General features: G+C 43.6%; 2 protein-coding genes across 2 annotated transcripts; both read left to right on the top strand.

Moving 5' to 3' along the window:
* The first annotated feature begins 3,261 nt into the window (after positions 1-3,261).
* Positions 3,262-9,099, top strand: LOC128754404 (neuronal acetylcholine receptor subunit alpha-9-I-like). Its single transcript, XM_053857001.1, has 7 exons — positions 3,262-3,463; positions 3,764-3,909; positions 4,960-5,114; positions 5,721-5,901; positions 6,829-7,180; positions 8,107-8,687; positions 8,929-9,099. The coding sequence occupies exons 1-7, from the start codon at positions 3,400-3,402 to the stop codon at positions 9,097-9,099; spliced, it is 1,650 nt and encodes a 549-aa protein (XP_053712976.1). The 5' UTR covers positions 3,262-3,399.
* A 1,728-nt stretch (positions 9,100-10,827) lies between these two features.
* Positions 10,828-13,647, top strand: LOC128753578 (glutamine synthetase-like). Its single transcript, XM_053855360.1, has 6 exons — positions 10,828-10,990; positions 11,388-11,537; positions 11,907-12,053; positions 12,114-12,235; positions 13,055-13,254; positions 13,320-13,647. Exons 1-6 carry the CDS (start codon positions 10,828-10,830, stop codon positions 13,645-13,647), a joined length of 1,110 nt encoding a protein of 369 aa, XP_053711335.1.
* The last annotated feature ends 593 nt before the right edge of the window (positions 13,648-14,240 follow it).

Genomic DNA, 14,240 nt, shown 5'->3' on the forward strand with positions numbered 1-14,240 from the left:
TTAATCAATCATAACTAACTTCAAAGTCCCACCACCACTTTTAATATCCAGAATTTGACAAGGTCAATACAGGGGGTCCAGCCTCAGTGAGATTCTACTTCTATAAATATGAATGATTTATTGAATGAACATTTAAGGCAAATAAAGGCTTTGTCTTTAGATCCCATGTTATGAAGAAAAAGCTGCCTAGGAAGCAGAATAATGATATTATGACATTTTAAACTTGAAACATTAAAACTGGGTTATGTTTGTTTGTTAAGTAACGAATTTGGCTCTTTTAGGAATTGTCTTGCTCTCGCTGTACTCCAGTGATGATTAATGTTCAAAACAAAAGGCAGCGCTTATGTGATGACTTCCGCTCTCTTTCACCCACAGGAAGCACCTGTGTGAAACGTGTAAGTTCACCACCGCAAAAAGTCACGGGCACACCATCTTTTCTGAGAGCTTCATGCGACAGTCACATTTCTACCTCACTACACACTGTACATCCCTGCGAACAACATCTTAACATGGTGGACCGGCTCCTTGGGGAGGCCTGACTCAGATGTTTTGCACAGACTGACACAGACAAAGACTGTTTTAAGGAAGAGGAAGACACCTGTTGAGGTTCATGGATGTGATGAAGGAGGGAATGAGAATAGGGGTGACCAGGGACAAGATAGGCTGAGGTGGAGAAGGCTGACTTGTGGTGGCAACCTCCAAATGCTGGAAGACGAAGATCTGAACATAAATGACAAAAGAGGTCATTATTGAGGTCAGAGCTGGGTCATTATTGTCATTAGCGCGATGTGTTTTGCTGAGCTAATTAACGTAAAATGAAAACTTTGGATTGATTTTTCATCCAGAAAAAAAGGTGATGGGTTCAATGTTGCCCCAGTGGCGGAGGGAGATGGACCAGGTACTGGAGGTGGGATTCAGAATCAGGCTGTTAACGCGTTACTAGTTTAATATGACGAACTGCCTCACGGTAGGATGCATGAATTCAAACGAATAAACAATGCACAAGAGCCATGCTATATGCGAACCAGTAACTTTGAGAATCAAGAGATTGCGCACTTGTGACTATACTACCGCTAAGTCGGCCACGTGACTAGGAGCTCACATGAGTTTTGGCCATCCTGCTTGCCATACCTTAGCTGTGTCTGAATTGACACCCTCATAGGGTGACGCTTAGGTGAAAAACAAACAAACAAAAAAACACATATGGAGCCCTGGAAGTGATATCCATGTGTTTATTTTTTTGGATGTGACATGCATGACTTTATTTTTTTTTAGCCTGAGATAATAGATGTTTTCTCTCATGGCTTCGTAACTGAACATTATCATTCACTGTCTTAACTGCAAGTCAGAATATTGCAGACGGCAAAGTCTGTGCGCTTTTAACACTCTGATCAAGTGGCTTCTACTCAAAATAATGCCACATGTGACATGCGTGACTTTATTTTTTTTTTCCCAAGATAATAGCTATCTCGAGATAATTGGTATCTCAAAATAATTTGTATCTCGGGATAAAAAAAATAAGGTCATGCATGTCGCTTCCATGGACGTGTAATACGTGTAGCTTAGCCACATATGGTATCATTTTGAGTAGAAGGCTCTTGAGCAGAGTGTTAAACGGGCACAGACTTGCAGACAGTGACTGACAACATTGACGAACAGTTAGAAGCCATGGGAGACATAGTGGTTACAGGAAGTAGTCGTTTCTGGAGATACTAATTATCACCAGATAACAGTTATCTCGAGATAAAAATGATCTTGAGATAACTGTTATCTCGGGCAAAAAAAATAAATAAATCATTCATGTCACCTCCAAAAAAAAATAAACACATGCATGTCACTTCCAGGGCTCTGTAAAAACATGCACCTTGAGTGGAAGATAAAAACAACACATTTGCCTGGCTTTTTATGTTCAAATATGCAAACGTTTTTGTCCTTTTATTTTATTCTTTTATAACTTCAGTTCATGACGCGGACTGTTGGTGATCTTGTTGCCGCGCCATCTGAACTGTTTCATCACTGGACGCAAGTGTGGGAGGTGATGAGTGACTGTGCTTGTGTGGGGGTTCAATGTGTTCTTTTGTGTCATGTGATATGCTTACAAAATATTTAATTTAATGGGAAAGGTGTGATATAATAGTTAATATGTAGATTCATTGAAACAAGTGAAGTACTTCAAGGCTTTTCTCTTGAAATACTCACAGATACTGGATAATGACAAATCAAAATTCAGTATCATTCAATTCAGAAAATTTGAATACTGCGAAAAAGTTTCCTTAATCTGCGAATCAACTCAAAATCAAACTGGGCTGATGTGGACTGTCGCTGAGTAGTCCGTTTCTTGACGGATGACAGCAGTTTTGCATGTCATTTGGAGATCAATGTCCCAGAGTCCTGTGGAAGAGCCAAATGGCACAGAATGCATGTGATGTGGTGCCACTGTTTTCTGAAGTCCATGGTCCACGTTGGAAATGTGACAGCAGTTCAGGATTCCCTCTGCTGACAATTAGATTTTGCAGCGGGACTTGGCACCTGCCCACACTGCCCAATTAAATGTTGGTGTTTCTTGGCTTGACTGATCTGAACCCTGCAGAGATCCCCTGGGATCTTGTCCCAAGACGAGAGGCTCCAGACCCAGCAATGCAGATGACTTGACAGTTATGGTCAACAACCTGGACATTCATGATAAAGGATGCCGAGGTGTTGGGTACGTAGAAATAGATATTTATTCAGAGGCCTGGAAGGGCATGAAATGCCTCTGTATCATACGAGTTTCACTTTCTGAATGCATATGAAAATTATATTTTTTTTGTTCACCTTTTTTTATTGCCCTTAATCATCAAGATGAGTGCTCACAGCTGGTGAGTCTGCTTGTGTAAAGGATTCTGCCCGAGTGTAATCTGACCCAGGATGTGTGTGTGTGTGTGTGCTTCGTCACACTGGAGGGTGTATGACATCTAGTCACCATCTCGCCCACAGGTGTGTCCCTGTCTTAAGTGACATGAACATGAGTAAGAAAGTGTCGCTGCATGTGTGTGTGACTGACACATGCCATTAGCCGTGTAACATGGGACAGTACAGTGTGTGTATGTTTCATGAGTCTGTTGTGGTAATGCACACAAGTGGCTGAGGCAGCAAGTATTGCATTACACCTTGTGTTATGTGACGCTGCTGCTTGTGTGTGTCGCAGCTTCAGGTCCTGCTCCACACCAGCGATCACAGAGTGAGAGACGGAGAGCAACTAAAAGCTAGCGAAGCATTCGTCGACAGGATGTAGGAGGCCGGGAGAGTTTCTGTCTGCGTGATCATTTCAGTGGGAGGAAATGGAGGAGCGGTTCTGAGACTCTGGTTTGGGTCCAGATCTCTTGGACTTATTGTTAAATAAGTGATCCTTGCGCCAGGATGAAGACGATGAAGAGGAGGACAGCAGCCATGATGATCATGTGGATCAGTCTCTGGGTGTACGGTGAGATAGCAGCTTTTATTTTGACTTCAAATGTGTGTCACAGTGCGATAGTCCCTGCAGAATCAGCTCAGGAAGAGTGGAATCATTATAGTAATCTTCATCACTTGAACACTATAACCTTAACTGGAACACATAAACAGACCACTATTTTTAAATGAAAGAACCTGCATATTCAATATCACTTTAATTTTCAGTGATTCACTTTCAATTTTTTGTTTTTTAGTTGTATTAATTTATTATCATTTTACATTTGACCATTGTCAAGATAAAACATTTCGGAACAATTTTGCTTGCCTGTAGTGTCTGAAGGAGCTCGGGGTCAGTATGCACGCAAGCTTCTGAGCGACCTGATGGAGGACTACTCCAATGCTCTGCGGCCAGTGGAGGACACAGACGATGCTCTGAACGTTTCTCTTCAGATCACGCTGTCACAGATAAAAGACATGGTGAGTAGACGGGGGCTGAACGCAACAACCAACTACAGTGGTGCCTCGGTTTTCGAACAAAAATTTCTAGAATTTTTTGCTTTGGATTTCGGATGAAAATCTAGAACTCGAACTCCCCCAAAAAAAGCGGAAAAAAACATAACGTGCGCAGACCGATCAGCTGACCCACGACGCGCTTTGTTATTGTGTATAACGCAGGCTCTGTATGCAGACGTGTTCCGTTAGTACGTAGCTACGTAGCTACATTTACTGACTGTTTTTTCTTCATATTGAGGTATAAAACCTTTCCTGTCTCCGCACTGGAGCGTGGTAGAGTGTCACAGGGGAGGTGCTCTCTCTCCACACCTCCGAGGCTGGAGCGCTCACTCCAGGGTTTGATGTCCTGTTGTGGGCTGGAGCTGGGACAGGGATGACGCGAGTCTGGGACAGAGCGTTACTTGGTTTATGACTTTGTCACAGCCAAACTGCACAGAAGCGCACATTCAGAGCTGGACACGCACCGGGCACCTCTTCACTTCTGGAGAGACGTCACTCACTTGGCAACCCCTCCCACATGCAGCGGCCACACACATAGACGAACAGCGCACCTGCAGCAGACGCTCTACATTCACTCCTACAAAAGACTATTTTAAGGCTGGGAACGCATTATTTCTTTTTCCATTCATTGTTATGGGAAAAATCGATTCGGATTTTGAACAATTCGCTTCTCGAACAGCCTTCTGGAACGGATTGTGGTCGAGAACCGAGGTACCACTGTTAGTTCAGTTAGTTCAGTCTAAAGCAGTGGGATCACGGGTGAGCTGTAATCTGAGTTTCATGCTGAAACATCTAAGAACATTTTCAATTTCTCTTCCTCTGTTGCTTATTTTCCAATTATGACATGAATGTAATAGTAATTATAGGATAATAGGAAATGAACTGAATTAGAGATCTGATTTTCAATGGTGTTTTGATGTTGTTACATGTATATATATATCTTTATTTCATCAATATTTAGGTCTCACAGATGTCGAAGGAGGAATGTGAAATGAGATGTGTGTTTTGGTGCAGGACGAGAGGAACCAGGTTCTGACCACATATCTGTGGATCAGACAGGCGTGGAACGACGCCTACCTCAAGTGGAACAAGGAGGACTACGACGACCTGGAGATGATCAACATCCCCAGTGACCTAGTCTGGAAGCCGGACATCGTCCTCTACAACAAGTCGGTAACCAAAGTCAACAAGTGTGTCATTTCGGCAGCTGTATCATCGTTTCAATGATGTATCAATGGATGGAGTTGACTCTTAAAGTTGGGATGGGGCGAACCTCGCATTATTATAATGCATTACATAAATGAAATATCTTTACAACTGCGTGGTCACTCACAAGAATGCTAGCCTTCATCATTGTGTTGTGACGGTAAGATGTTTGTCTACATACCAGTGGTGCTGTAAAGCTTTTTTTTTTGTTCTTCTTTCTCCATGAAGACAGGATGACTCCACTTTTGGTCAATACGCTCTGCTCATCTAGGACTTACAAACAATTCCATCCTTACTTTGTCGTTCAGTTGACCTTGTTTTTTTTATACCTGTTAGTTTTGATTACGATTATTTAAACAGCCACAAAAATGGGTTTTGGTGATTATTTCCAGTAAAATTCAGCATGGTGGGGAGGTGGAACAACATAAAAAGCGAAAGTCAACAACCTCAGTTGAAGAAATCAGCAAGAGCGAATAGGTGGTGGCCTCTGGGGTGGTTGCAGAAAAATGAAGCCTTTGTCTGATCTCATGTTGAAATATTCAATCTCCTCATTCCTGTGGTCCATCCAGAGCAGACGAGGAGTCTTCAGGTACGTCCAGCACGAACGTGAAGCTGCGCTACAACGGAGAGATCATCTGGGACTCCCCGGCCATCACCAAGAGCACGTGTGTGGTAGACGTCTCCTACTTTCCTTTCGACTGGCAGCAGTGCAACCTCACTTTTGGCTCTTGGACCTACAATGGGAACCAGGTGAGCACGTGTGTGAGCAGGAACTGATTTGTGGTGTGTCAGATCAAAAGGTGACTGAAAACTGAGTGGAAGATAGCTCAACTCAGGTACTGACTTTCCACGACATGTAAAGGTAAATGTGAAACAAGGTCAGTTAAGAGTCGAGTCAAGAGGAACAAAGGCTGGGGGGCGGCTGGTGTTTCTCACAGAGCTCAGTGAGCAGACAGATATGAAGTAGTGAAGTGGTGATGAGGAACAGCAGGGTATGGTCTGGCTGATCAGGAAGCCAGGAGGAGGGGGACGGCAGACTGTCAGGAATTGTTGCTGTCAGTATTTCACTTCAGCAGGAAAATGCAGTGATGTGATGATCTGCGGTTCTGCTTTTTTAGGTTCTTCTTCTTTATCTTTATGCAGTTATCTTTGTTGTTATGTCTAGCTGCTTGGGTGCAACAGAACACAAGAAGTTATGGACCAATTTGGACAAAATTTCCGTTCAGCCGTTAGATATGGGACTGATCTGTGGCCTCGTTTTGGATTTCCGAATTTCAAGTTGAATTACCATCATGTCTTGATGAGTTTTGTGTTCCATTTACTTTATTAAACATACTGTGCAACGCTAGCATGCGCACTGGAACATGACCTAGCCAAATAGTTGCTTATGTTGACCAACAAATGTTACAGTACACTGAGGTGAGGTCCTCACCAATAACTTCATTTAACCTCCGCTTCCTCAGATGGGAAGTAGAGCTTTTGAATGCCAATATCTCTGCTATTTTTGGGAGGTGCAGCAGCAACTCCATATTTTAGACCACATCAATAGATAAAAGATGTACCAGATCTGAGCTATATCTTGTACTTCAATGTTACCATATTATGGGATGAAAATGAACAAGTCTTAAAGTAACAGGGATTGGCATTGACACTGTTTTGATGCTTGACTTCACGCAGGTGGACATCAGTTTAGGGATGGACAGTGGTGATCTGTCTGACTTTGTGGAGAACGTGGAGTGGGAGTGTCATGGCATGCCAGCGGTGAGGAATGTCATGATGTACGGCTGCTGCTCGGATCCATACACCGAAATCACCTACACCCTGCTCCTGAAGCGCCGCTCCTCCTTCTACATCTTCAATCTGCTGCTGCCGTGTTTTCTCATCTCCTTCCTGGCTCCCCTTGGCTTCTACTTACCTGCGGACTCTGGAGAAAAGGTTTCTCTGGGGGTGACGGTACTGCTGGCCCTCACTGTGTTCCAGCTGCTGGTGGCTGAGAGCATGCCGCCCGCCGAGAGCATGCCCTACATTGGTGAGAAGAACACGTTGTCATTTTTGTCCTTGAATCACTCAATGTTAAATGGATTATTGAAACAGCATTCGCGCCAAATCCCTTGAATTTAAGGGAGGATGTGGCCGAAACAATTGAATTAAACAAAACTAAATAGAAAGCCCAAGATCTATGTCTAAGGTTTTCTCTTGGAAGGTCAGGGTTGGAAGCTAGGTCAGCGAGAATCAGCTCCCTCTGACTGCAGTTGTGGTGTCAGAAGGAGAATGATGATGGCTGGTGATCAAAAACAGGGGCATGGTGGGGCACCTGTGTGAGGAACTGTGTGAGACCGTGAAGCAAGATCATGTGGGTCTGTGACGCCAGGGTTCCCTCAGGGGTGGGCAGTCACTGTCACAAGTATTTGCCAACTCTTTGATCTTCAGGCCTATACAGAGGGTTTTCTCCGGGTGAGAGATAATAGCAGGAGATACACTCTTCACTTTCCTGCAATGCTAAAGTGTTACTGTGTGTTGTTTTTCCTTTGTAGTGGAACCTCACACGCTTGTCGAGTAGCTTCTCATCAAAAAGACATTGAAAATAATTGTACTTATTAAGTTGAATTTACAGCTGGTTAATGTTTGCATAATGGCTTCCCTACTAAATGTTAAAGGAGAAACTGTCTGCTGTGAAACATCTGCAGCATCATTGGGTGGAACTTGGCTTCAGCAGCTGCCTTGAAAAAGTTCTGGGATCAAGAGAAAGTCAAAAACACTCTTCTTTGTAGTTACAACAAAAGAATCGGTTGGAAAGTCTTTCCAACAAGTTCGTCAGTGCAGCTGTGTTTTTTATAGTGGGTGGTGGCGCGTCATTGAGTAGTCGGACATTTTAAAGTTCAGTGAACTCCTAAATGGAGTCCCTTGAAACAAGTCAGTACCGATGATTGATATTAAAGATGTCTTTCTTTGCAGGAAAGTACTACATCGCCACCATGACCATGATTACAGCCTCCACCTCCCTCACCATCTTCATCATGAACATACATTTCTGCGGCGCTGAAGCGAGGCCTGTACCCCACTGGGCCAAGGTCCTCATCATCGACTACATGTCCAAAATATTCTTTGTGTACGAGGTGGGAGAGAACTGCACCACCCCAGAGAGTGAGAGGACGCAGCTGTGTCCGGAGGAGCCCCTGGGAGACTGGAGCGTCTACTCGGATGGAGATTTCTACCAAAACGACAAGGACTTGTACAGGTACAGCAGCACTCACAATGGACATCATCACAGCAAGAGCAAACCCAACGGGGATCTGAACAGCGGGCATCATCACGACCGCTACCAGACCTCCAGACTGGAGAGAGGGGAGGTGAACGTGGAGCCGACCCGACGCTTCCATCATATCAGACGAGAAGAACTCAACTATGATGGTCCTCCTCGAGCTCAGAAGCAGCTGCACTTGAACGGGGGACTGAAGGAGAAGCTACTGTACACATCAGAGAAGCAGCAGATCCCAGCATGCCCTTGCTGCTGTCCCTGCCTCCAACACAACCAGGTGATCCTTTTTCTCACTTGACCTGCTTCTTGCACAGCTCCTCTTACGTTACTCGGGTCTTCTGAGGACCGTGGTCGGACTAAGACGGCTCTTTTGAGTCCAACTTAGTGTTCAAAAAGAGGCTTTCTGTGGGTTTACTCTTCTGCTTCAACTTAAACTGAATGATGAATCATGACTGTGTAGAATGAACATCAGCCTTCCTGCATAACAAATGACCTCATCTCATTCATTATGTCTCCAGGTGGTGAAGAACATTCAGTACATCGCAAACTGCTTTCGGGAGCAGAGAGCAACATGTGTCAAGGCAGCAGAGTGGAAGAAGGTGGCCAAGGTGATGGATCGATTTTTCATGTGGATCTTCTTCGTCATGGTCTTCCTCATGAGCATCCTCATTATCGCCAAAGCGTCCTGACGTCTGTTCCTTGATCAGCTGGATCTTATCTGAACGTCATCCGTCAGTACTCGGTTGTGAGTCCCTGTTGCCCACCAACAAGACTCTTTGTTAGTTAACGTCAGGTGTTCTTACATGTGTGACGGCGCAGTGGAGCGGTAAGACAATCTAGACCTTAAACATTCTTGGACTCTCCATTATTGATGAACCAACCACCCAACAAGCACCTGAAGGCAATACATGACTGATATTACACCTGCAGCAAACAGCTGAGCTGTTTTCCAATGACAGCAAAGTAAGCTTGTCACTCAGGAACAAACAGGGTAAAGGTCAGTGAAGCATTGATGAAGGTGGCCATGGATTATTCATCCTTTGAGGTAAGGATGAGGCGGTGACTGCGCTTCTGTCAGATCACTGCCACGGTTCGCAGGAGAGAAGCGCTTCAGTCAGACTTGAATATTGAGACCAAATAGACTTTTTAGATTTTTTTTACTGTCACTTTTGGTTGAGTTTTCAGACTGAACTTATATCATGAAAAATCTTGGAAAAAATGTTCTTGTGTTTCAAAGGTTGAGGCAGTTTATAGACACATATACAAATGGTTATTTTCAAGATATCTTGGAGGGCAATGACCCGCCGATCTTGACCTTGATCTTGGTAGAACCTTTGTGAACCTTTCACCGCAGCACTTTTGTTGGTCCTCAGTTAAATACATTTCACAGTGAAATTCATTTCTGCCTTTTTGTGGATTTACTCTAATATGCAAGTAAAATAAAAAAAGTAAAATAAAAACTTAATGTTAGCCTAAATACACCCGAGAAGGGAATATTGGAAAAATGTATTGGTTGATTTAAAAATACACATTGGAATGGTCAATTGTGGTCCAAACTAGACAGGCCTTTTTCACCTCTGCTCTGACACTGACACTGTTGAGGTGAAAAAGGGCCTGCACTGCACATTTGGCACGGACACCAAGTTATTTCTGGGAGCCTTTTACATGTTTACTCCCCAAATAAATCTACTAGTGAGAGCCAAACACGTTGCTTGTCATCCGTGTACAACAAGTGACTCCTGTTTATGGAATTAGATGAGTTCAACTGCAATATGAGTGAGAATATATCTAGGGCCAAACTGGGTGAAATACAAGTTGATAATATATTTGATATGTTATTTGATTTTCTTTTGGCGCAAAGACACTTTTATAATGTAAATAATGCAGCCACAATCAATAGGGCAGTTACCTTTTTATGAGTTAAAGTCGATTCCACCACATTGACTCACCATGACTATAGTTGAAGCTCTGGAGGGTGGCTGTGGATAAGGGAAGTGCAAGGTTATACTGTATCTGTAATTGACTTTGTGCGCTAGAGCACATCGGCAAACTCATTATCTGTACCCGATCTCAGTCGTTTGCAGTTTAGTGCTCTGGTTTATCCCCTGATGAGGGATGAGTTAAGATGTCATCACCTCAGGTGCAGAGGCAAACCCTGATGGGACCATGAATACCAAAGCCTGTTGCCTCAGAGGTGGAAATGACATGCACCACAGCGTCTACAGGTACCAAAGTAACCCCATAAAGACATGAAAGGATCAGGAGATACAAAAAAAAGACATTTTTGTCGCCTTAAGTCAATTTGGAGCGTTGGCTGCAGACATTCCAGTTTTTCTGGGCACATGTACCTGAAGAGGCGTGGCCTGTGAGCTGAAAATGAGCAGCTTGCTGGGAGCTTGAGGTGGAGGAGGATCATCATGTCTACATCCGAAAGCCTGGTGCTTCATAAGAATGTGAGGGAGCGCTTCCTCTCCCTGGAAACGGTGGAGTGTCTGGTCACATATGTTTGGATCGATCAAACCGGGGAGAATCTGAAGAACAAAACCCGAACGTTGGACAAAGAGCCTGTCGGGATCTCAGGTAAAGTGGTCGACAAAGAAATTTTGTTTTGAAATATGTTGAGGTTTATGGATGGAAAACAACCCACTAAAGATCCTAGATGCATTTGATCCATGATACGAACCTCCATCCTTATCAGTTATGTCTGCACACACAGATGAGTCAGTGACTCTTAAAGTGCGGGGTCTGTCTTTGGAAAGAACTACCCACCCTTATAGACATGCTGTTTCACCTGGAAAATACTATTATTTACTGTCATGTCGCATCATATCGGTTTCAGTTCACACACATCACACATCTAGAAAACACAGTGCTGAGTCATTAGAAGTATTTTATCTGACTTACTTTATTTGACAATTCTATTAATGGACTGTAAAAAAAATATAAAACAGTTTCTACATGCAAACTCTTTCATCAGATATCCCTGAATGGGAGACCACTAGTGTGGAAAATGACAGCATTCAGGAAGTCTATCTGGTTCCGGCCCGGATGTTCCGAGATCCTTTTCTTCGAGACCCCAATAAGATGGTTCTCTGTGAAGTGTTCAACAGGAACAGGCAGCCTGCAGGTAAAATATATTTAATGGCCAAATAAATTTGTATGATCCATTCATTGACATAACACTTTCAATTGTACAAGCTCATAAACGTGGTCCACCATTCTGCCTCCATCATTTAGCAGAGCACAGAAAAAATACTTTTGCCACTCAGTAGTGATCAGACTTCAGGGGTTCAGGGTGAAGGTGCAACACATGCATGGACTGCTAACATGCCATATGCTTCTGTATACCTGGTGAGTGTCAGTAGACACTCGGAAAACAAGTTTTGAAACTCAGACTTGGTATGAATCCTCAAATTCCCCCTATAATTCCTCTGGTGAGCTGTTTTACTCCTCCTGTGACTAAAAACTGACTTCCGGCTCACTTTATTTACATCAGTTTCTAATCAGCGCTCCAAGTGTTCCGTAGTCATGAAGCACGTGATGGGATTCGAGCCCTGGTTTGGGATGGAACAGGAGTTCACCCTTTTTCATCCAGACGGGAGGCCGTTTGGATGGGTGACAGACGGGTCAGAACCTGAACCAGGTGAGGTCGAAGAACTGTGAATTCAGGTGGCTGGTTGTGAGCTCTTCTTGCTGTCTCCAGTGTCCTGTTGTGTGGGCTTCAACAAGGTGTTTGGAAGAGACGTCAGCATCTGCCACTATAAAGCCTGCTTGTACGCTGGAATCAAGATGTTTGGAACCAACTCTGAGGATCTGCCCTCGCAGGTACGAATCTTGAGAGTGGTTGGCAATACTCGACAACCAGTGAGGCAGTGTGTACATACAATAAAGAAGTAAAAAGTGGGAGACTGTCAGGTGTGCCGTGAGAAAATGATCCAATTTCACCTCATTTTTCCGGAGATAGAGGTGCAACCAACGTGAGATCACATGGATTCGCTGACATTCTTTCATCTATCCACTCTACTGTAGAGCTACAGTGTGTTGATACGCTCATCTGTCCATCAGTCAAAGCAGCGCTGTTGTGGTGCGCAGCTTCCAGCTGTTTTTAAACCTGATGCGCCTATAACTAACTAACAGAGCTAAGGGCTAACATGACATCTTGCTTCAAAACTTTATTGATACTTATGGACTGTCAAAGTTTGCTTTGTGGTTTAAAAGTTGGCGAAAAAATAAAAGTTCAGGCAATCAATGCGAAGGTTTTGTCCGAAAATTACAATAAAATGCAAAAGAGAAGCGATAATATAGAAACAGTTATTTAAAGTAATAAAGTAAATAAATAAATCATGATACATTTTTGCCATATTGTCCACCCCTTTCTGTTTCTGCAAATAGCCTGGCAAAATAACAACCGTGTTAAGTAGCTACAGTTTTTCCACAAATGAATAGGGATTTTTTTTATAGGACTTTAAGTGTGCTTTGGTCAAGGTTCCTTTGGTGGTGTGCCTTGGGATTCTTTCAATGAACCAAGGGTGCCATGGCTAGAAAAAGGTAGAAAAACACTGCTCTAGCAAACTGAACCTGCAGCCTGACGCAGTCCAGTAGTTAACTGAGCTGTGCTCACGATGAGAGTGTGTGTCTGCTCAGTGGGAGTTCCAGGTCGGCCCGTGCGAGGGGATCGAGATGGGAGATCATCTGTGGATGTCCCGTTACATTCTGCATCGTGTGTGTGAAGACTTTGGGCTCGTCGCCTCTTTAGATGTCGTACCGGTAAAGAGCATCCACGTGACGTCAGGATGCCACGTGAACTTCAGCACCAAAGAGATGAGGAGTGAAGGAGGGCTCAGGTGAGTGACGTGTGACTTACAGCACCAGTGTCAAGTGAAGTCATTTTGTGTACGTTGAACCACAGATATATTGAAGATGCCATCGAGAAGTTGAGCAAGCGTCACCACCAACACCTCCAAGTGTATGACCCTCGCCAGGGCAGGGACAACATGTCTCGTCTGATCTCTCACCCCACCACCTCCAGCTTCACTCAGTTCTCCAGCGCCGTCGCCGAGCGGAACGTCAGTGTTCGTATTCCGGGTCTGGTCAGTCGGAGAGGCTGCGGATACTTGGAGGACCGACGACCAGCCTCCAACTGTGACCCCTACTCTGTCACTGCGGCTCTCATTGAAACGTGTCTGCTGGACAGCCTTGAGCAGGAAGAAGAGACGAGGGTCACCACCGAATTATGAAAGAACAACAACAAAAAGCGTTGGATATTTTTGTTGTTGATGATGATGTTAAAAAAATCTGCAGCTCTATTAATGTCGATGCATCATTGTGGATTTGTGGGACATGACTTGTTGCGACAGTGCCGCGCATTTTACATTTGCCACCAGTAGATGTCAGTAAATCGCTAGCTGCTGCTTCCAGCTATTAAGCAAATCTGATTCTCAGCCTTCTTATTCACCGTTACTGCTCAGTCAGAAAAAAAATAAATAAAAATAAAAATAAAAATAAAAATAAAACAAAAAAACAAGAGACAGGATTATAATTATAATAGGCTAATAATTTATTCACTTCACTGTTATTCATCAGTTATTCATCAATCATAAAATAAAGACATAAAAAACATATTTTATTTAAACTCCAAAGAGGATTTTCAGAATTTTCAAAACTGCTCCGACAGGTGCTGTCATGAACAGTTTTTATCGTTGGGGGCACCATCACTTTCTTCATCATTTTTTCTTTTCAATCAGAATCAGAATCAGAATCAGAATCAGAATCAAATTCATTGCCATGGTCAGTGGGGAGCCCACTGACTAGGAAAGTGCCTTGGAATAAA

The sequence above is a fragment of the Synchiropus splendidus genome, chromosome 2 (assembly GCF_027744825.2).
Source record: "Synchiropus splendidus isolate RoL2022-P1 chromosome 2, RoL_Sspl_1.0, whole genome shotgun sequence".
Lineage (NCBI taxonomy): Eukaryota > Metazoa > Chordata > Actinopteri > Syngnathiformes > Callionymidae > Synchiropus > Synchiropus splendidus.

Bases quoted from the DNA above. Each gene is read 5' to 3' on its own strand.
- LOC128754404 (XM_053857001.1), top strand. From the start codon at position 3,400: ATGAAGACGATGAAGAGGAGGACAGCAGCCATGATGATCATGTGGATC. The intron at 7,181-8,106 runs GTGAGAAGAACA...CTTTCTTTGCAG, and splicing joins CGAGAGCATGCCCTACATTG to GAAAGTACTACATCGCCACC. The intron at 8,688-8,928 runs GTGATCCTTTTT...TTATGTCTCCAG, and splicing joins CCTGCCTCCAACACAACCAG to GTGGTGAAGAACATTCAGTA.
- LOC128753578 (XM_053855360.1), top strand. From the start codon at position 10,828: ATGTCTACATCCGAAAGCCTGGTGCTTCATAAGAATGTGAGGGAGCGC. The intron at 12,236-13,054 runs GTACGAATCTTG...GTGTCTGCTCAG, and splicing joins CTGAGGATCTGCCCTCGCAG to TGGGAGTTCCAGGTCGGCCC. The intron at 13,255-13,319 runs GTGAGTGACGTG...GTTGAACCACAG, and splicing joins AGGAGTGAAGGAGGGCTCAG to ATATATTGAAGATGCCATCG.